This window comes from Dipteris shenzhenensis, chromosome 31, assembly GCF_047967505.1.
Source record: "Dipteris shenzhenensis isolate YYH24624 ecotype China chromosome 31, Dip_SZ_1.0, whole genome shotgun sequence".
Classification (NCBI taxonomy): domain Eukaryota; kingdom Viridiplantae; phylum Streptophyta; class Polypodiopsida; order Gleicheniales; family Dipteridaceae; genus Dipteris; species Dipteris shenzhenensis.
Genome location: NC_141626.1, coordinates 45,216,909 through 45,239,481, shown reverse-complemented (window position 1 = coordinate 45,239,481; position 22,573 = coordinate 45,216,909). Strand labels below are relative to the sequence as shown.

Here is a 22,573-nt window from a genome sequence, read left to right as displayed (position 1 = left end):
ATGGTGTTTCGGCCTTCGGTTTGTTTAGAATGATTGAACATAAGCTGAAAACAAAAAGCGGAGAGCTGAATAGCCCGTTTTTCTTTTAGTTTCAAAAGAGAGTTTGTTTGAGTATACTTGTGCTTTCTAAGTTAGAAATGTATTTTTGCCTCTTTGCAGAAATGAGACATAAGTGTAAAGGGCCATTTAGCTTTTTATGTTTTAAATAAGAGAGAGAAGAAGAAGAACAAGAAGAATGTATTACCGTCCTCTAGGGATCGAAATACCGACCCATGGGACCCATAAAAGTCACGATACAAGTGTCTCCTTCCTTTAATGGAAGAGAGAGAGAGAGAGAGAGAGAGAGAGAGAGAGAGAGAGAGTTTCTAGTTTTTTGGAAGTTTTTGTTTCTTGACTTGCTTGTTTACTTTTGCTTAAGTCACTTGCTTCGTTTCTTCTTTATTTCTTGTTTTCATTCTCTTTTGTTTATTTGACGTATTTTAGTAAGCATTGGGTTTGCCCAAGAGATTCTGCGGGTCTTTAGAAACCCAGTATAGTTGCTTATGCTTGGGCACTGATGACGACATAAGTGTTGCTTTGCTTGCTAAGTATGTCTTCCTTTTGTTTTTCATAAAAGTTTTTGTTTACCTCTTTTTTCTTCTCTTTCATTTTCTCTTTTATTTTCTTTGTAGATTTTTGATCTTTAGAACAACAAAAATTCTAAATTTGTATGATTGGACTTATTCTAGTCTTACAAAGGTATATAGAAACCGAAAGCTGTGGCTTAGAAGCCGGAACTTGGCATTGTGGTGGCTCACCGGTGGGCTGCAAGGATATCTTGGATTTGCGTCTGTCGTGCTGTTGCGGAGGACGTGACTGCGACGAGAAACAATCGCGGGATTGCAAATCCTTGAAAAACACAACAATACTCTTCGAAAATACGCGCAAACTCTAAAAACTCACAAACAGAAGAGACAGAACAGGTGTGCTGGGTACAATCTCCCCCATAGGAGTGGTGCTCTCCTTCCACCTCCTATGTATTTATGTATATTTCTCAAAAAGCTTCTGAGCAAAAATCATACAAAAGCCTCTGTGCTTTCCTCCATGCACCCTTTTACAAAAAGCCCATCCACCTTCTAGAACAGGTGGCTTTTTCTCAAAATAAAGGTTTTTCTAACTTTAGTTTATCCACTTAGCCAAGCCACTAATATTCCAAAATTCAAATATGTACATAAGCTTTTGTAATATCAAAAATTAGGCATAAGCCTTATTCATCCCCGCATCACTGGAGTTGTGCCTACGCGTCCAAAATATTGCGGATCATGCTTGCAAGGTGCCATTGCCTGATCAATTACTCTTCTCTTGGATTCACACAATCAATAGTAATGAAATATTTCAAGCATAAGGTAACCTTGGAATTAATCACCACAATCAATCAACCTTTCAGTATTATGGCAACGCGAAATCAATAAATCATAGATAAATGGTGCACACATGTGACACATACCATCTCATGATGCACCTGATGCTAGACATGAATAAAATCGTATAGACGGTGCATACATGCTACACATACCGTCATCGCGTAAGTGGTGCACACAATGCTACACACTCATACAGCCGCAGCCGTATATCTAGCCATGTAGGAGCACACATGCATCACTACGGAACAGCGAGCACACATGCATCAACTGCGCGATAAAAATGCTGGATCTCACTAAACTAAATACTGAAGGATTAAATTAATTGGATAATTTTAATTCTCGTAACATCCCTCTTGCTTGAAATTGCAATCCCTCAATTGCGTGACAAAAAAGTAGTCAATAAATCAGGGTACTGACGAAAATATCGCTCGGGCATCCACTTAGCATACTCAACGGGGTGGTTTTTAAATGTAAGAAGATAAATAGGATACGAGTTTTCACGTCTCGTTTGAGTGATTTGTTGATCAATGATCTGGTTTGGCTCTAAGAGTTGGGTCTCTCCTTGAAGCAATGGTGCATCGTCTAAAATAGGTCGAACTGGTGGTTCTCCATGGAAAAATTTCTGGAGGTGCATATGAAAAGAATTATGAATTTTTCAATCGGGTGGTAATTCGAGCCGATAGGCATTGTCATTAATGTACTCCAAAACTTTAAAGGGACCATATGACTTAGGGGCAAACTTAACTATAGGGTGTGTCTCAATACTCTTAAGTCTGCGCTTCTTAATATGTAACATGACTAGGTCACCTTTAGCAAATACAACTTTCTTTCTACCCTTGTTTGCACGTGCAGTATACACAGCTTGAGCATGCTCGATATTCTTTTTGATAGTAGCCAAAATGCTAGAGAAATCTTCAGTAAATCGATAAGCAGCCTCTACTTGGTGCTTAAGGCGGGTCAATGGAGTAGGAATGGTCTTTCCATAGATAATTTGGAATGGAGATTTGCCTGTAGCAGAGTGCTTAGTGTTATTGTAGGCAAATTTAAATATGTGTATAAAATTGTCCCATTTGCCTGGTTGAACAGACACGTAAGCATGTAACATGTCACAAATAGTATTTTGTGTGACCTCGGTTTGGCCATTAGACTCGGGATGAAAAGCAGTGGAAAAATCTAACTTTATACCAGGATTGTCAAAGAGTGCGGTCCAGAAGTTACTACAAAATTTACTATCCCGGTCTGACACGATTGCTTTTGGAAGGCCATGGTGTATAAAGATGTGCTTGATGAACAAATGAGCAGCCTGAACTGCGGTCAAGGTCTTCTTACAAGGAATAAAGTAAGCCTGCTTGCTAAATCTATCAATGATAGTCCAAATCATATCATAACCTGAGCTAGTTGTAGGAAATCCAGTAATAAAGTCTATAGAAATCTGCTCCCATGGGCCATCAGGAATTGGTAAAGGCATAAGTAAACCTTGATATTTGCCCTTGTAGCTCTTGACTTTTTGACAAATAAGACATTGTGCAACAAAAGTTGCAACATCAACTTTAAGCTTAGGCCAGAAAAAATCTTGAATTATAGTCTGATACGTAGCAGCGACGCCTCTATGTCCCATGTAGGGTGGCTGATGTACCTCTTCTAGTACCAAGCGTCGAAATGGTGCAGTGACACACAAGCGCTTTTCGTAGAATAGATAGCGATTATGAATGGAATACGAGGCCATAGGAGTGTCATTAGCTTGCTTAATCTTATGCCTAATTTTTGAAGAGTCTCGATCAGTAGGATAGTTCGCCTTCATAGACTCAAAAGGGTTTTCCTCGATGAACTGAGATATTATTTATGCTAGGTCGACGGCTTAGTGCATCGGCAACTAAATTGTCTTTGCCTGGTTGATATTGGATCATTGGTTTAAAGCTGTCAATAAAGGCAGCCTATTTAATGTGCCGATCCGAGATCACCGGCTGAGTAAGGAGATGTCTAAGACTTTGGTGATCAGTCTTAATGAGTAACTCGGAACCCATAAGATAGTGTTTTCAGAGTTTGAGGGCATGCACCGCAGCGGCTAATTCTTTATCATACGTGGAATAGTTTAGCTTTGCTGGTTTTAATTTACGTGACTCGAATGCAATTGGATGGTTATCTTGCATGAGCACAGCCCCAAAACCCTGTCCACTAGCATCAGTAACCATGACAAAGAAGGGTCTCGTAAAGTCCGGCATGGTTAAAACTGGTGTGTGCGTCATTGCATCCTTAAGTCGTTGAAAAGCTAAAGTGTGCTGCTCACCCCAAGAGAAAGCACGAGTCTTACGCAGTAGTTCGGTCAATGGATGTGCCTTGTATGATCGTAACTCATGGATATCTTTAGGCTGTGGCCAGTTTACTATCACTTCTACCTTCTTGGGATCCAAAAGCTGATTTGACTTTATATTTTGTTTTGATGGTTGCGAGCTCTAAGTTCTCAACTAAATGTTGCGAAATGAAATCATGGGTGCTTCCATCATCAAATAAGACACTATGTTCTTTTTCGTGCAATAGTGTAGTCATATGTAACAAAGAAGTACGAAAATAAGATGGACTTTTACCTGAATAACACTTACCTGAAGGGGTGTAGTCGGCATCTTCAGTGTCGTCCTCTTGCTTGAAAGATTTATCATCATCCGTGCGGAGTTGTTGCGCTGAGTATTACTGTTGGTACATCCATTGGTTTTCCTCCCTCCATTGCCTCCGTTGTTATTGCTAAGCATTCTTTGCTTGGGTACTTGTCTTGTGTGTAGCAAGTGGATTCTTTGGACATTCATAAGAGTAGTGTCCTTTCTCTTTGCATTCGTAACATGTGACAAGTTCTTTGGTTCTTCGATTAATACGTGACTTAGCAGGTTTCCAATTAGACTTACCATTATATCTACCAACTTTATCACTTACACCCTCTTGCTTGAAGTATGAAGTATGCTTCTTTGCTCGAGGGGTGCGAGTAGCAAAGCTTTTTTCCTGCTTTCTTTCTGACTCTAATGCCAAATCCATAGCATTAGAAGCTGTAGAGTTGGAGCATACGTACATCAGCACGAATAGTAGGACGTAAATCCTCAACAAAGGTACGACATTGCTTCTTTCGGGACACTTTCTCAATGGTTTGTAATTGAAGTAGAGAGGAAAGATGTTTCTCGGTGTATGCATCCACACTCTCATTATCCAATTGTCTCAATCTTCGCCATTGCTTGCGAGTATCCTCTTCAAACTGTGTAGGTAGGAAGTGCTTCTTGATTTTATCTTTGAATGCTTTCCATGTCTTTGGAACATGAGTGCTTTCGGAAACCACACTCCACCATAATTGTGCATTGCTTGTCATGTGACTTGCAGCAAGTTTTACCTTCTCGATCTCTTCATACTGTTCTCCCAAAAAGTATTGATAGAAAGAACTAATCCACGCAAGTAAAGCTTGTCCATCTCTTTTACCATCATATTTTGGAAAAGAAAAAGTTTTGCGATTAATCTTACCAGACTTCTTCTTATCACGAAGCTTGAGTGCTTTCAAGATGGCCTTTCCCACGTTGTCTTCATCGCTAGACTCATGTGAAGGAGTAGTGTCATGATGTTGTTGTAGTGAAGTCTTCACATGTCGCTTCTTCTTCCTTTGATGTCTCGTCTTGCTTCTTCCACGCTCACTATCACTAGTGTCTGATGATTTGCTGCTTTTACTTTTTTCATCATCTCTATCCTTCATACGCTTCTTTGTGACTTCAGTCATCTCTTTTAACACTCGATTTGCGGGTTCTTCGTTGGCTTTATGCGTGTCGCACATGTTGCGCATGTACTCAAGTTCCTGCTCAAGGTCCCGTGCATGATGTTTCCATGCATCGAGTGAATCTGATGCATGCATAGGTTCCTCGTCCTCAATTGATATAGGTGGCTTCCAAGTTGTCGTCACTTGGCGTAGAGCATCTTCAATCTCTTGACGTTGTTGCTTCTCATGTTGATAGCGTTCTCGCCATTCTTCCTCGGTAAGTGTCATCGGTGTTGAACTTCTTCTTGACCGATGGTGATCGTTTTTCACATCCTCATCATGATGTAGATCTTTAGGATAACCTATCTGTGATGGAATACGCCTTCCAGACATAGTTATGTGCACGGTGCAAAGAAGAAATCTATGAAAGGAAATACACACAAACACAAGACTTATCTCAATTCAGTTTCCAAGCTTTGAAAGTGGCTATTTGTCGAATAGTATCTCTGTGGGCTCTCGAACTCACACGATTCCAACAAGTGAATCCACATTGCAAGGTACAAAGCAAAGCTCGTGTCCGATAGCACTTGTAGACTGCCTCCTGCTCTTGTGAACACTTGCTTTTGAGATTCTCCTCTTCCAAAATCCGTTGGGTTGCTCCCTTGTTTGCACCTTTGCCTTGAAGGATATCTTTATGACTAGGAACTTCAAAGAATAGAGCAACAAAGTGACTTGACCTAGTGGATAGTCACCAATTTTGTTAAGCGGACTTGAGCTATAACAATACCGGGATGGGGGACCTCTCAAGAAGTTTTAAGAGCAATCTCCCAAGGCTTCCTCGCGCGCAACCAACGGTGCTTTCAGTGCTAGGTATGCTAAGGACTATGCCTTGGTCGTCGCCTTTGTCGTACGCTTGGAGGAGCTAGGACGCGGGTGTGTGTTCACAAGCTTCGACCTGTCTGCGTACGGCCGACTTCTTTTGCTGCGATTTTTTTCTTCGCCGCACGTTTTCTTGTCTCTAATCCGTTCTGTGCTGTTCGCTTTTGCTGCTTCGAACTTCGTTGTGCTCTTGTACGGGGGGGTGTCCGCAATCTGATGCGTGCTGCGGTTTCTTGTTCGAGGACGCGGGGTGCGTGTGCTTTCCGTGCTATGGACGACGAAACCTTGGCTCTGATACCACTGTGACGCGAAACACTCGCAGGACCTGCAAATTCTTGAAAAACACAGCGATACTCTTCGAAGATACGTACAAACTCTCAAAACTCACAAACGGAAGAGATAGAACAAGCGTGCTGGGTATAATCTCCTCCCATAGGAGTGGTGCTCTCCTTCCACCCCCTATGTATTTATGTATATTTCTCAAAAAGCTTTCGAGCAAAAATCATACAAAAGCCTCTGTGCTTTCTTCCATGCACCCTTTTACAAAAAGCCCATCCACCTTCTAAAATAGCTGGCTTTTTCTAAAAATAAAGCTTTTTCTAACTTTAGTTTATTCACTTAGCCAAGCCACTAATATTCCAAAATTCAAATATGTACATAATATAAAAAATTAGGCATAAGCCGTATTCATCCCCGCATCACTGGAGTTGTGCCTACACGCCCAAAATATGGCGGATCATGCTTGCCAGATGTCATCGCCCGATTAATTACTCTTCCGCTGGATTCACACAATCAATAGTAATGAAATATTTCAAGCATAAGATAACCTTGGAATTAATCACCACAATCAATCAACCTTTCAGTATTATAGCAACGCGAAATCAATAAATCACAGATGAATGGTGCACACATGCGACACATACCATCTCCTGGTGCACCTGATGCTACACATGAATAAAATCGTACGGATGGTGCATACATGCTACACATACCGTCATCGCGTAAGTGGTGCACACAATGCTACACACTCATACAACCGCAGTCGTATATCCAGCCATGTAGAGCACACATGTATCACTACGGAACAGCGAGCACACATGCATCAACTGCGCGACAAAAATGTTGGATCTCACTAAACTAAATACTGAAGGATTAAATTAATGGGATAATTTCAATTCTTGTAACAACGTGGTGTCCTTGATCTCTAGATCTGATGCCTAATGAGCTTTCTTGCCCCTAAGATGAGAGGCTTTGTAGAAATACTTCAAAGGAGAGTTATCCACATAGACTACAGAAGAAATAATGTTTCCACTTTTTCAATGTGTAAATCTCTCTCTCTCTCTCTCTCCATTTCTATTCATTTCCGCTACACTTCTCACAAACCCCCCCCCTAATTGCGACTGTGGGAGATGGAGCTATGCTCCGAACAGATGGTCCAACCTTAACCATATGCTGGCCAACTGACACGTCCCAGCACTCCTGAAACCCTTGATCTGCAAAGAAACCACACACAACATCAGATCTGAGCAGGCTGCTCACCACCCAACCATGACATTTACGGGATGTGATCCCGAATCAGAAGATGTCCCCTCCGAGCCACGAGCTGAGCTACTGGCACGAACTCCCAATCAGATCCAAACCAGCCTGGTGTCCCATACCACCAGGTGGCGCTGTGAAGCCCTGGATCTGCCACTGGGCCTTGGGCTACGCTAAGATGCAGGCGCGCGTCTGCGACTCAATCCAGGATCAGACCTGGCACCTGGGAACGAGACTTGCTCCCAACTGCACACTGAGAACTGAACCCCCTGGGCCCCTTTTATAGACTCGGGCCCCGAGTGCCAAAAATAGCGAATACCTATAAATAGTTCGTACCCTTGCCACTCAACCCGAGAATCAAGCCTGCCTAGCTCTAAGCCTCCCCAGGCTAACTTGAGCTAGTCTTGTGTACCTAGTACACGTCAGATACCAATCCGTGCACCTGCCTAGCTCTAAGCCTCCCCAGGCTAACCTGAGCTAGTCTTGTGTACCTAGTACACGTCAGATACGAATCCGTGCACATGACATACTCCCCCTCCTCTAAGAACTCACTCCTGAGTTCGCTAAAAAATCTGGAAATGTTCTTTGGAGGTTTTGTAATGTCTCCCATGTTGCATCCTCCTCAACACGATCCTTCCACTTGATCTTGTATTCCGTGATGGTACGATTATGAATCTGTCTTTCACGAAATTCAAGAATACACTCAGGTTCGTGCGGAATAAAAGTCAAATCTGTAACTTCTATAATCTCATGAGGAGAAACAAGTTGATCATCTGCACCCAAGACTTCTTTCAGTCTATTGACATGAAAGACTGGATGTACTTTAACATCAGGAGGTAATTCTAGTCGATATGCAACTGGTCCAATTCTTTTAATGACCTTGAATGGACCACAGTATCTGGGGGATAATTTCGGAACCAAACCAGTACTTATGCTCTTGGATTCCTTAGGAATTCGCAAATATATTATCGTTCCTTCAGAGAACTCTCTGGGTGAACGATGTCTATTAGCATAAAATCTGTCCCGATCTTGGGCACTTCTAATAGACTCCTTGGCAAACTGCAACATTTCCTGCATATCTAGCAAGAAGTTCTTAGTAGCATCATTTTGAATCCCTTTTAATCCAACCATAACTGGTGACTTAGGTTGAAACCCGTACATAAGCATAAAAGGACTATAACCCGTACTAGAATGCTTTGCACTGTTGTAAGCAAATTCAATCATAGGTAGATAATCTTCCCATGAAGACTGTCTCTTAGATACATATGCCCGAAGCATGTCTTCAACCAACTGGTTGACCTTCTCTGTACTGCCATCGGATTGTGCATGATCCGAGGAACTCATACTTAGAGTAGTTTCCAACTTCTCAAATACAAGTGTCCGAAAGCTACTTGTAAACTTTGAGTCCCTGTCACTGACTATGTCAGATGGCAAACCATACAGCTTAAACAAGTGGTCCACAAACTCGTGAGCCAACTGAACAGCTGATATAGTTGTCCTAGTAGGTAAGAATCTAGCCATTTTTGTCAAACGGTCGACTATGACCCAAATGGAGTCATGACCCTTGCGCGTTCGAGGCAAACCAGTAATAAAATCCATGGAAATACTTTCCCATTTATTACCTGGAATCTGTAATGGCTGTAGTAAGCCCGCGCTTCTAAGGCGTTCTGCCTTAGTAACCTGACAAACCTGGCAACCTACTACATAGTTCTCTATAAATGCATGCATCTTAGGCCAATAAAAGGTATGCTTCACAAGAGACAGAGTCCTATGTATACCCGGATGTCCAGCACTAGGAGTATCATCACACTTCCAGAGAATCTTGGATTTAAGGTCCATAACATCAGGCACACAAATCTTTTCATTCCGGAACAGCAAGCCGTTCCTAATCATCCACTGACCTCCCGCCGCCTGTACAATAGGTGGCACAATCCCTGAGTCCTGGTCAACCATGGAGCTCCCATCCTGGACTCTCTGCCAATAAGAACTGAAATGACTATCAGTTGCGTATAGCCCTCTCAAGGATTGAAATAGGTCTGAGGATATTTCCGTAAATGACAAAGCATTTACAAACTTAACTCGACTTAAGGCATCCGCCACACTATTCAACGAACCCTTGCGATAACGTATTTCGAAATCAAAATCCTGCATTAATTCTGCCCATCTAGCTTTCCTTCCCCTCAATTCTGATCCATCACACACATACTTAATGGACTGGTGATCAGTCAATACAAGGAACTTCGAACCATACAAGTAGTGTCTCCAAACCTTAAGAGCATACACTATAGCATAAAGTTCCTTCTCGAGTGTGGGCCAACGATATTGAGTGTCGTCTAGCTTCTTACTCTCGAAAGCTACAGGTCTGCCCTCTTGGAATAGAGTTGCCCCAATCGCATAATCACTCGCATCGGCCTCCAAAACATAAGGCCGGGTAGGATCGGGTAATGCAAGAACGGGTGCTTCCTTGATAGAAAACTTCAAGGTTTCAAAAGCCTTGTTCATTGCATCATTCCAAGAGATCGGTTGGGTAGACCTGCGTCCACGACCTTTCAATACGTTGGTCAAGGGTGCCGTGATACGTGAATAATCACGCACTGACTTCCGAAGAAATACCGTAAATCCTAGGAAAGAACGAAGTTGTTTCACAGTCTGTGGGATAGGCCATTCTAAAACCTTCTGGATACGATCCAGATCAATGCTAATACCTTCAGAAGAAATCTTGTGTCCTAAGTAAATGATCTCCTTCATAAAGAAGTCACATTTACTCATCTTGGCATAAAGCTTATGCTGTCTTAGAACGACTAAGACAACCCGGAGGTGTCCTATGTGATCCTCAAGCGTTTTACTATATACCAAGATGTCATCTAAGAACACTACAACAAATTTGCCCAGAAAATCCCTGAACAAATCGTTCATCATCTGCTGGAAAGTAGCAGGAGCATTGGTCAAACCAAAAGGTAATACGAGAACTCGTAATGACCATACCTAGTCCGGAATGCGGTCCTATCTATGTGTTTAGCATAGATACGGATTTGATGATAACCCGTACGCAAATCAATCTTAGTGAAATACTTCGCTTCGGCCAAACGGTCTATCAAATCATCGGAACGAGGTAAAGGATAGCGGTTCTTAATTGTGACTTTATTTAATCGTTTATAATCTATACACATTCTCCAGGAAGAATCTTTCTTCTTTCTTAAGAGGACAGGTGCACCCCAAGGTGATTTACTTGGGCGGATATAGCCCATATTCAGGTAATCCAGAAGCTGAGTAGCTAACTCATCCTCCTCTACTTGGCTCATCCTATAAGGTGGTATACTGATAGGTTGAGCCCCTGGGACTAAGTCTATGCGATGATCTACTGCCCGTTCTGGAGGTAAACCTTCCGGCAGTTGAGCTGGGAATACGTCCCTAAAATTATCTAACAACATTCTCAATTCACGGTGTTCAAACACACTTAATTCATTTTTGTTAATTACAGAAACAACAAATGAAGAAAGTGGAATCAAAACACAGTGATAGACATCATAATGAGAAGTGTTTAATATATTCCGAAGCTGCATCGCAGATACAATAGGCCCCTGAGAAGAGGGAATTTTATCACACTGAATACAAAATGAGGTGTCCTTATCTACAAAAGAAAGCGTATGCTCCGTCCATCCGATCTGAATATTGTGGGTTTTAAACCACTCTATCCTGATCAACAAGTCTACATGCTCCAGATGCATAACATAACATGTAAGAGCTCCCATGTAGGCCTGAATCCGGATAGGAAGCGCTTCAACCTTGCGATCCCAAAACTGCTTCCCAGCTGGAAGCTGCACCTCATAGGTGTGGTCGCTAGGTACTGTGGACAGCCCCATCTTCTGCACAAATTTGTAATTAACAAAATTGTGAGAGCTGCCCGGATCAAAGAGAATGTGAACCTGTTGGTCCATAACTTCTCCATAAACTCGAAAAAGATCATGGGAACCAAACAACGAAGTATTGAAAGTACAATTACAAGAGAGTGGGCAGGTAATGACATTTACTGAAATACTTGTCATCGTGACTTGGTTCGCTCCCTTGGCTGCGGTACGTGGACCCGCCTGGAGCTTCGGTCCAAGCACCAACTTTTGGTTCTTGCGCTTGGGACACTCATTCTTTGTGTGGCTCCGCTCCTCGCAATAGAAGCATCGTCCTTCTTTCTTGAGCCTCAGAGTGCGAAGGAAACGGGCTTTACCATTCTTTGCTGGAGTCAAGTTTTTCTTGGAGGCGTTGTCCGTAGACTTCGTCTCCCCAATACCAGTCGTATGTTGAAAGAACTTGCGTTTGTTCTTTCCACTCGTGTCGGTAACTGTGGTTGCTTTGGTACCAGCCATGGTATCATCGTATATGCGTGCATAAGTCATGGCCTCCTGCAACGTTGTGCATTTGTTGTTCTTTATCTGCAACTTGTAGGAGTCTGGCAAACCATCCACGAAGAAACGTAACAAGGTCACTGGATCCATCTTAGTGGCCCTGGTTTGCAGATCCCAAAATCTTGGAAGGTAAACTTCAAAGGTCAAGTTTAATTTTGACATATCGAGGGCTTTGAGCTTGCCAACGATATCGTAATCATCCTCCTTCTTCAGGAACTCCTTCCTGAAAACCCCTTCAAAATCTGTCCAGGTATCGGGCTTAGGCTGGAGTTCCTTCCACCATAGTAATGCTTTACCTGACATGAACCCCGCTGCAAGCTGGATCTTCTTCTCATCTGGGTATGGGTGGAACTGGAAGTGTACCTGCCACTTGTGTAACCAAGTGTCAACTACTTCCTTCGTTCTAGACTTTTGGTCGCCCGGAAAAGGGTCTGGAGTTATATTCGGGCCTAGCACTGAAGCCATGGCATCCACATGCGTGAGTGCCTGCACAGTGCTAGCCAGAAGGGTGAGAGTTGCTTGAATCCCCTGGAGTTGCTGTGTCAACCCCGTTTGATTTGCATTGACCTGCTCAAATTTTCCATCTAGAGCAGTCGTAAATTCACTGAAGGCCTTTTTGGTTATCAGGTCATCATAGAGACCCTGATCCTCCTCTCCCACAGGAGTGTAATCCAAATCCTGCTCTCCCATGGTGAACTCGGGATTTGCAGCATCAGACATAACTGAAATCTGATTTGAATACGAACTGAGAGAAGTAACTGACTGAACTGAAGCGAAAAGGAGAATGGAGCAGAGGAAAACCGTCCCAAGAGATGCTGACGGAAAGAGATGCTGGAACCGCGAACCGGAAGCCCACGAATCCCGAGACCTCGCTGAACCCGCTACCGGATGCACGTGCGAAATCCTACAGCAAACGTGCTGCTGACGTGGCTGTATGGTCTGCTGACGCAGGCCGTACAGGTGTTGACGGAGGCCGTACAGGTGCTGACGTGGCTGTATGGCGTCCGTACGGTCTGCAGGTACAAGCGCGAAGCAGGAGGTGCTGACGCAGGCAGGGTTCGCTGCTGCAGGTACCGTACGGATGGCGATGGCTGACGCAAGCAGTGTACGGCTGCTGACGCAGGCTGGCGCAGCTTGTACGGTGCTGTTGCAGGGCTGGCGCAGGTACGGACAGGCTGAAGCAGGCTGGCGCAGGCAGGCACGCGACTCGAGGAGCGGCTTCAAGGCACTAGGCAAGGCTGTGGGTAGGCTGGTACCCTGCCCCATCTATATAGGGAGCGGGGCAGCCTTATTTGGAAGCCCTGCTTCCAAAAAAGGCCAAGCTCCCCCAGCTTTGGAGGGGGTGCTTTTTTCGAAAAAAGCTCCCTCTATGCAGGCTGCTCACAGCCTGCTCGCTGCCCTACAGCGCCTCTTCCTGCACCCGCCTGGTTCCGTACAGCCTAGGCGTCACCTCTCCGCCTCCCTCGCAGCCTTTTCGCCTCTCTCTCCTACTTCTCTGCTCTCTCTCCAGCTTCCTACAGCCTTCTCTCACAGGCTCCTTCAGGAATCTCGAAATCTCTCCCTCCTTTCTTCTACCTTTTCCCTCACATCTGTCCACCCTTGCTAACCCAGGTACCCAGCAGAAAACGCAGCAACAGATTTCGAATTTTGGGCATACCTGGAGGAAAAATTCGTCAAAATTTCCCGCATCAGAAGTTCCTACCTCAGGAGTTGGCTCTGATACCAACTGACACGTCCCAGCACTCCTGAAACCCCTGATCTGCAAACAAACCACACACAACATCAGATCTGAGCAGGCTGCTCACCACCCAACTATGACATCTACGGGATGTGATCCCGAATCAGAAGATGTCCCCTCCGAGCCACGAGCTGAGCTATTGGCACGAACTCCCAATCAGATCCAAACCAGCCTGGATCAGGATCAGACCTGTCACCTGGGAACGAGACTTGCTCCCAACTGCACACTGAGAACTGAACCCCCTGGGCCCCTTTTATAGACTCGGGCCCCGAGCGCCAAAAATAGCGAAGACCTATAAATAGTTCGTACCCTTGCCACTCAACCCGAGAATCAAGCCTGCCTAGCTCTAAGCCTCCCCAGGCTAACCTGAGCTAGTCCTGTGTACCTAGTACACGTCAGATACCAATCCGTGCACGTGCCTAGCTCTAAGCCTCCCCAGGCTAACCTGAGCTAGTCTTGTGTACCTAGTACACATCAGATACCAATCCGTGCACATGACATACCAACCTTGGGCCGAAAGTGCTGTTGGTCACACTCCCCTTGGATCACGATTTGTACGGCTGATATTTGCTGCTGTAGGGAGCCAAGAGAGAGGATATGTCTGCGGCCCTCATGTGAGTGTCCACTCGGGGCGAGTCGTATCCTTTGGCTCTCCCTTGCGTCTGATCCCCAGTTGTCCCTGGCTTGAGTCACCCGAGAAAAAATCCATGATTGTGCTATGATTGGGCTGGACTGCTCGTCTGTGCTCATATGAGCTGATCTCTGTGTCTCTAGGCCGCAAGAAGGAAAATAGCCACATGTTGCTGATCTGGATGTGCCAGGAACTTTTTGAGTGGGCCAAAACCCTTATTGAAAAGATAGTGGTGCCATCCACGGATCTCATAGTATACAAAGCATCAGAAAGCAGATCCTTTGTCTCCGTCTCTGGCATATCATGTAAAAATGCAGACCCATTTCTTGTGTGGGATGCCCTCTGCTCTTCCTGTCTCAAACTGCAGCCTGTATGAAGATACCCGAAATTGACCCATTGAGATCCTCAGTGCATGTGGGAGATATGTAGCCTGGCAGTTTTATGAACCCCTTCTCTGAGATCCGTAAGCAGTGATCTCTGTGGAAGCTGAGTTGCATTGAAAGCTTAGTAGGTGCAACCAGGTCCTGAATGTTTGGAGCTGCAAGAGATCCTGTCTGATGACTTGGTTCGGCTCCTGACAGACGAGCGGGATGGATGGAGGTTCAAGGCGATACTGAAACGGTGGCAATCTGTCCATCTGTAGCCCCAGGCCTGCGTACCATGTGCGTGTCTGAGCTGTTAGAAAAGTCACTGCCCCACCTGTGAGCCCCCGTTTTGAGGGGACAAGGGGGCAGGAGACTGTAGGGGAAAAAGGGCTGAGGGTACAGCAACCTGCGTGGAGGATTGTGCCAGGCCTATACAGAGGCATCTACTGCACATCAGCAGCCCAAAAGGCCCTGCATATGGGGCCTTAGATAGGCCAAAGGTTGGCCCAGAAAACCGACCAGAAGGCAGCCATCTAGGCCCTTCTGGGGGTCGGTTTGACAGACTGGATTGACTGGAAAAGTTGGCCAGTTCTAGGGGCTGACTGCCCTCCTATATAAACCCCCTCCCTCCCCACACTTTTTTCATCACCTGCACTTAACAGCCTTGCACACAGGCAAGCGTGCAGAGGGAGAGAAGTGGCTCAGCACTTGACAGCATCCTTTGGCTGTTTGTACATGCTCACCCGTTGAGCTTTTGTCTGCCCACGATTGTGGAAGCTCTCTCTTTCTCCGTCTCTTTGAGTGTTGTATGAGCTAGATCGGGAGTGAGTTGTGAGTGATTCTATCCTCTATTTCCAACATGGTATTAGAGCTAGGTTCACAGCTCTAGATCGGAGTACCTCAGCAAGTAGGCGACTCCAATCGACACTCAGGTTTGCTGCGTGGTCAAGTTCTTCGCTGTAAATTTAGTTTACTGTTCTTTATGACAGCAAGGATGGAGGACAAAGATTCTACCGTTGCCTCTTCAGCCCCTTCTCTTCCTTCCTCCTCCTCCAGATACCTCTCATTCACCATCCCGAACTTCGGAGAGTCAGGGAAGCTAGACGGGTCGAACTACCCGATCTGGAAGATGAAAATTTGGAGCCATCTAGTGGCCCGGAAGTTGTGGAAGCTAACAACGGGGGTGGAGGAAAAACCGGAAGACTTGCTGGACAGCAAGGGGAAGATGGTCATTCCAGTGGATGATGAAGAGCTTGAGAATTGGGAAGAGAGAGATGCCCACTCCCTAGCAGTAATCATTGGGACCACGGCGGACTCTGTTCTTCCGCACATCCAGATGGTCGAGACGTTTGTAGAGGTGTGGACTATCCTGAAGGATTTGTATGAAACTGACAATACATCTAGAATTCTGATGCTCCAACATTTACTGTACAATCTGGACATGACTGAGACATACAATGTTCATGACCATCTGACAAAAGTCAAGGTGGTAAGGGACCAGCTCGTGGCAGTTGGTCAGAAGATAGATTCAAGTCAATTGGCATTGTTGATTTTACACAAGCTACCTCGAAGTTTTAAGAGTTTCGTGACTACGGTCATTGTAGGACAGAGGACCAAGCCTCTTACCTTCGAGGAGCTTGGGCCTTTACTATTACAGGAAGAGGCTCGGGAAAAATTGTTTACTCAATCGGACGAGAAGGCTCTCGTGGCAAGGGACAAGCTCGGCAAGGGTAAGTTCAAAGACTCCAAGAACAAAAGCAAGACCGAGGAAGCAGAGAAAAAGAAGCAGATGAAGTGCTTCTACTGTGAGAAGCTTGGTCATTGTGCTAAAGAGTGTCGCAAGAAGGCGGCGAATCTCAAGAAGAAGGAGTCCAAGTCCAAGGAGGAGCCAAGGACCGAATTGGCAAACGTCACGACCGGCGCTCTCTTCATCATCACTGAGTATTGCTCCGCTTATGTAGTCAGTGAAGTAGAGGAAGGTTTGTATGTGGACAGCGGAGCTTCAAAGCACATGTCCAACAAGAAGGATTGGTTCAAAACCATGGAAGGTAGGCATCCTGATTCCAAGGTCACTATTGGGGATAACCGGTCATGCCCTGTGAAGGGTATCGGTAGTATTCCATTCATCACGATTGTAGGAAACGAGCTATATGTACCAAATTGTGCAAGAACCTATTGTTTGTCAGTCAGATGGACAAGCACAGTATGTCGGTCTTATTCGATAACGGCAAGGTCACTGTCACATCCAAGGCAAACGGACAGGTGGTGGTTCAAGGTGTCGAGGAGCATGGGCTAACGCTTTGTTGGTGCACGGGAACCATGGTAGATTCAAATTCTGGCATGAGCAGTTCGGTCACGTCAACTATGGCACTCTCTCCGAGATGAGAAGAGAAAGATGGTGGATGGACTTCCACTGATTACAGGCAATGATCGTGTGTGTAGGGCTTGCGTGGAAGGCAAGCAACACAGGAATAAGCTCCCACAGGAGGTCTCATCACGGGCCAAGAAGCCGCTCGAGTTGGTTCACGCCGACATCTGAGGTCCAATGTCGATAAATTCATTTGTAGGTTCGCGGTATTCTCTCTTATTAGTGAATGATTCTAGTCGCATGACGTGGGTATTCTGCATGGCCAAGAAATCTCAGGCTTTCGAGAAATTCGAAGGCTGGAAGACTCAGGTAGAGAAGGAGAGAGAGGAGGTAATCAAAGCCTTCCGCACCGACAAAGGGCTTTTACCGAGCTCAATGGATTCTGCAAGAAGCACGGGATTAAGAGAGAGAGCACTATAGCTCGCACATTTCAGCAGAATGGAGTTGCTGAGAGGAAGCACAGGACCGTCACAGAGATAGGGTTGACCATGTTGCGAGGGAGGAATCTCTCGAAAGCCTACTGGGGTGAAGTCGTGAACACTGCTGTTCACATCTTCAACAGAACCAAGGCCAAGGCTGTTGATGGCAAGACTCCAAATGAAGCTTATTATAGTAAGAAGCCCATCATATCTCATTTAAGGGTTTTCGGTTCTAAAGCATTTGTTAGGCCCCAAGGGGGCTGGCAAAAACCGACCAGCCTGCAGCAAACTGGCCGACCAGCCTGTGGCTGGTCCAGCCCTATTAAGGCTCACAACCAGGGGCCTTTTGGGCCCACTCTTCTAGGGCCTTGGCCCTCCAATCAAGGCAAGGGCCCAGCCTATATAAAGGCAGGTCCCTGCCTCATGGCAGCCTCTTTTGCTGCTCCAATAGGCCTCATCCAGCCCCGTACTGCTCCGTACAGTTGCGCGCCACCTGTCCCGAGTCTTCTCTAGATGTGCTGCCCACATGACAGCCATGATGCTGTCCATGTGGCAGCCCCTTTCTCTCTTTTCCTGTGGGGTACTACCCTAGGTCTCCCTCCCCCATGCTCTCCTCATATGGGGGCTTACAGATGGGGAGGTGACCATTCCAACAACTTCACCTCAATCCCAAGAAAGTAGTGAAGGATGCCTAAGTCAGTCATCTCGAACTCCTCCATGAGAAGTCTCTTGACCTGAGCAATCTTCTTCATATGATCCCTAGTAATGATGAGGTCATGCACATATAGAATCAATACCAGCCGCAAATCCCCCTCTGTGTCGAGATACAGAATCGCCTTTGATGGACTCCGCTGAAGCCCAATCTTTTGAAAGAAAAACATCTATCCGCTGGTACCAAGCTCTGGGGGCCTGTTTCAGCCCATATAAGGCCTTCTTCAGTTTGCAGACTTTCGATGGGGATCCTAGAATCTGAAATCTTGGTGGCTGTGCCACATATACCTCCTCCTCCAAGTTACCATTAAAAAATGCAGACTTGTCCTGACTGACTGTGCATAGCCTTTCACCACCAATCTTGCTTTGTACTTGTCTAAGCTCCCATCTGACTTGAACTAAAGCTTGTACACGCATTTAGTCCCGATGACCTTTTGCTTGGTTGGTTTGGGCACTAAGTCCCAAGTGTCATTTTTCAAATGGCATCCATCTCTGCCTGCATGGCTTCCTGCCATTCTGGTATATCCTTCGCTTCCTAGAAGGAACGGGGCTCCTCAAGTTGAGCTACCAAAGCGAAGTTCACGGACGCCTGCCATTTTGGTATATCCTTTGTTTCCTGGAAGGAACGGGGCTCCACAAGCTGAGCTACCAAAGCGAAGTTCACGGACGGAGTCTTCATGTTTTGTTGAGACCGCCGCGCTCCAAAATTGCTCTCGGGAATGTTCGTGACCCGTGAGTCTACTAACGTCTTCAAATACTTCTTCTCTGATGGAGGTGCTTTTGATCGAGTTGACTTGGGAGCTGGCTCTGGAATGGCATGCTCCTTCTCCTCCTCCTCCTCGGGGTCTTCAGTCGGCTCCACCTCTCGGATAGTGACCTTGGGTGGGAGTAATGCTGGAAGTTCTGGAACCTCTTTTGCAGACTGTGGCTCGGTCTCCTCAAAGATCACATCCCTGCTGATAAGGATCTTCTTCTTGTCTGGGTCGAATAGGCGATAGGCCTTGGACTCTTCGTTGTATCCCACAAAGATACAGCTCCGGCTATGGGGATCCAGGTTAGTCCTAAAAGGAGGGCCTCCAGCCCTCATTCAATATCACTTGGAGAAGCCCTTAGGACAATAGACATGAGCAGCAAAGGGGGAGCCTTAGGCCTACATTCAGGAGGACAAGGTGACCTAGGAGAAGCTGCAGATTGAGCTAGAGTGGCTGCCCACCTAGGCTAGCTTTTGGACAGCAAGGTGGACGGGATCTAGACAGAGAGTCTACATATGCTGGAGGTGGAGCGCATGGGCTCAGAGATCTAGAAGTGCCAGTCTTGTAGTTGAAGAACCTTTGGGTATTGTATCTTGTCCTAGTTTCTGGGCGGATGGAAATATAAAGTGTTGCTTCTATATTTGTCTCTGAGCATTGTCTATAGCTTGCACATCTAGGACGTTTGTGATTCCACAACCCACACCACAATGTGTGAGCTCTTGGGCTATTCTATCAGTCTTCTACTGTGCGTACCCTCTGCTGGGTCATTTCTAATAGAAGCAGGGAAAGAGCAATATCTTTATTTCACATGAAAAATATTGCAGGGAACTGCTCAAATGCTTTGAGATGGAAAATTGCAAAGCAGGAGTGACTTCCATGGAATCTGGTTTGAAGCTGAGTGTGCGTGATCCATCTCAGCCGGTTGATTCATCACTTTATCGATGCCTGGTGGGGAGTTTGCTTTACCTCACCAATACCCGACTAGGTATTTCCTACGCAGTTGGATTGTTCTGTCAGTTCTCCACTACACCCAAGAAGGCTCATTGGGATGCATGTATGAGGGTGGTAAGGTACTTGAAGGGGACTTGCACCTACGGCATCACTTATACCAGAGGCATTGAGTTGGGAGGTTTCTGTGATAGTGATTGGGCAGGTGACATTGATATCCGGATATCGACCTCTGGATATTGTTTCTTACTCTCATCAAGAGCTGTGTCATGGCTGAGTAAGAAACAACCTAATGTTGCCCTTTCATCTACAGAGACGGAGTACAGGGCTACCTGTACAACGGCATGTGAAGCATTGCTAGCTTAGGTGGATCTTGGAGGACATGAATGTGGCCCAAGAAGATGCGATCGTGGTTATGTGCGACAACTAGAGTTGCATAGCGATTGCCAAGAACCCCATGTTTCACGCACGGACGAAGCACATTGAGGTCCACTACCACTTTGTTCGAGAACTCATCGACGAAGAAGTCATAGAGTTGATATACCTCAGAAGTCTTCACGAAGGCGCTTCCCAAGGAGCAGATGGAACCCCTCATTCAACACGTGTGGATCGGCCCACAGTTGTGTCATTGAGAGGGGGTGTATATATGAGTTTTGGCTATCTCTTTCTCCGTCTCTCTGAGTGTTGTATGAGCTAGATCGGGAGTGAGGTGTGAGTGATTCTATCCTCTATTTCCAACATGAGCATACCAGCTCCTTTGATCCCCCTCCGAGCTGCTTGCTCAAATTTTTTGAGAATACAAGGGCATTTTCTATGTGCCCGCGTAAAAGCATATGAAGTCTGTGGCCAAGTGGGCTAGTGGTTGCTGCCACCTTTACTCTTTAGGGGTCTCTTCTTCCTTCTATTCATTATGCTCAAGTCTATCTGTATGCTTGTTGTGCTTGCACTCCATCACCTCTTTCCTTTGTGAAAGACAATCTCATCTATTCGATATGCTCTTTCTGTTTAGTTGTTTGCATGAAGCTCTCTTAGCATCTCCAACAATTTGTTGAATATGTCTTTCAAATCTATTTCTACAAAGTTATGAACAATCCTTTTCTGACAGTGAAACTCACTTGTGCAGGCGATACTATTATTAGGCAAGTGAGGTATGGCAGATGAAGCAAAGGCAAAAGGAAATGCTGCTTTTTCAGCAGGGAATTTTGAAGATGCCGTTAAGCATTTTTCTGATGCAATATCGTTGACTCCCAATAATCATGTCCTTTATTCTAACCGCTCTGCTTCTTATGCATCAATTCACAAGTATCAAGAAGCACTAGAGGATGCGAAAAAGACAGTTGAATTGAAGTCTGACTGGGCCAAGGGGTACAGTAGACTTGGTGCAGCATATGTTGGGCTTGGTAAGCATGATGATGCTGTGGCAGCGTACAAGAAAGGATTGGAATATGAGCCCAATAATGAGGCTCTTAAATCAGGTCTATCTGATGCACAGGCAGCTAAATCAAAACCACGCGGGTTTTCAGGATCATCTCCTTTTGGTGACATTTTTTCAGGACCCGATGTGTGGGCTAAAGTCTCTACAGATCCCAGAACCAAAGTGTTTCTTCAGCAACCTGATTTTGTTCGGATGCTTCAAGACGTTCAGAGAAATCCTGGGCACCTCAACCTATATTTGAAGGATCCCAGGATGATGCAGGTGTTAGGTGTCCTTCTCGGTGTAAACATACAAACTGCTCCAGGAGATGAAATGGAAAATGGTGTTGAGCCATCACATGCAAGCCCAAGGCCTGCCTCTTCTGCTTCCACTTCCAATAATACACAACGTGCATCGGAAGTAGAGCCAGAGCCCCAGCCAGAACCAATGGAGATTTCAGAAACTGAGAGAGAGAAAAAAGAACGTAAGGCAGAAGCAGTGAAAGAGAAGGAGGCTGGGAATGCTGCTTATAAGAAAAAGGATTTTGAGGTTGCAATAGAGCATTACACAAAAGCCATGGACTTGGATGATGAAGACATTTCGTATGTTACCAACAGAGCAGCAGTATATCTTGAAATGGGAAAGGTTTGTGTTTGTAGCTCTGTTTCTTCTTGATCATCTCGTCTGCAAACTTTGGTGTGACTAGTGGATAATAGACCTTAAAAGACTTAAATCTGTACAAATTTTGTGCCAATGTGTAGTATGATGAATGCATTGAAGACTGTGACAAAGCTGTGGAAAGAGGGCGGGAATTGCATTCTGATTATAAGATGGTAGCCAAGGCTTTGACAAGGAAGGGCACAGCCTTTGTAAAGAAAGCGAAATCTGCTAAGGACTACGACCTGGCTATAGAAGCTTTCAACAAGGCCCTTACTGAACACAGGAATCCAGAAACTTTGAAGAAACTAAATGAAGCTGAACGAGCAAAGAAAGAACTTGAGCAGAAAGAATATTTTGACCCTGCAATAGCTGATCAAGAGCGAGAATTGGGTATGTCTTTGAGTGCATTGCAAAGTTGAAGTTATGCAAAATTTCTCATCGTTTAATACCTATTATATATCGTGTTAACATGGTACATCTGGCAGGAAATGAGGAGTTCAAAGCGCAACGGTATCCTGAAGCAGTGAGACACTATACGGAGGCTATAAAGAGAAACCCAGATGATGCAAAGGTCAATTTGTTCCTTTTATTCTCAATTTCTGTGTGGAGTCTTTATTTTGTTTTG

General features: G+C 45.3%; 1 protein-coding gene across 1 annotated transcript in view; it reads left to right on the top strand.

The window, feature by feature from the left end:
• The window catches only part of LOC147881515 (hsp70-Hsp90 organizing protein-like), an 80,220-nt gene that overhangs the window by 5,260 nt on the left and 52,387 nt on the right, over positions 1-22,573 (top strand). The window contains exons 2-4 of the mRNA XM_087402257.1: positions 20,998-21,933; positions 22,050-22,338; positions 22,434-22,519. Of these exons, the coding sequence (XP_087258383.1) occupies positions 21,025-21,933; positions 22,050-22,338; positions 22,434-22,519 (1,284 nt within the window). The 5' untranslated portion in view covers positions 20,998-21,024. The remainder of the gene's footprint in view (positions 1-20,997; positions 21,934-22,049; positions 22,339-22,433; positions 22,520-22,573) is intronic.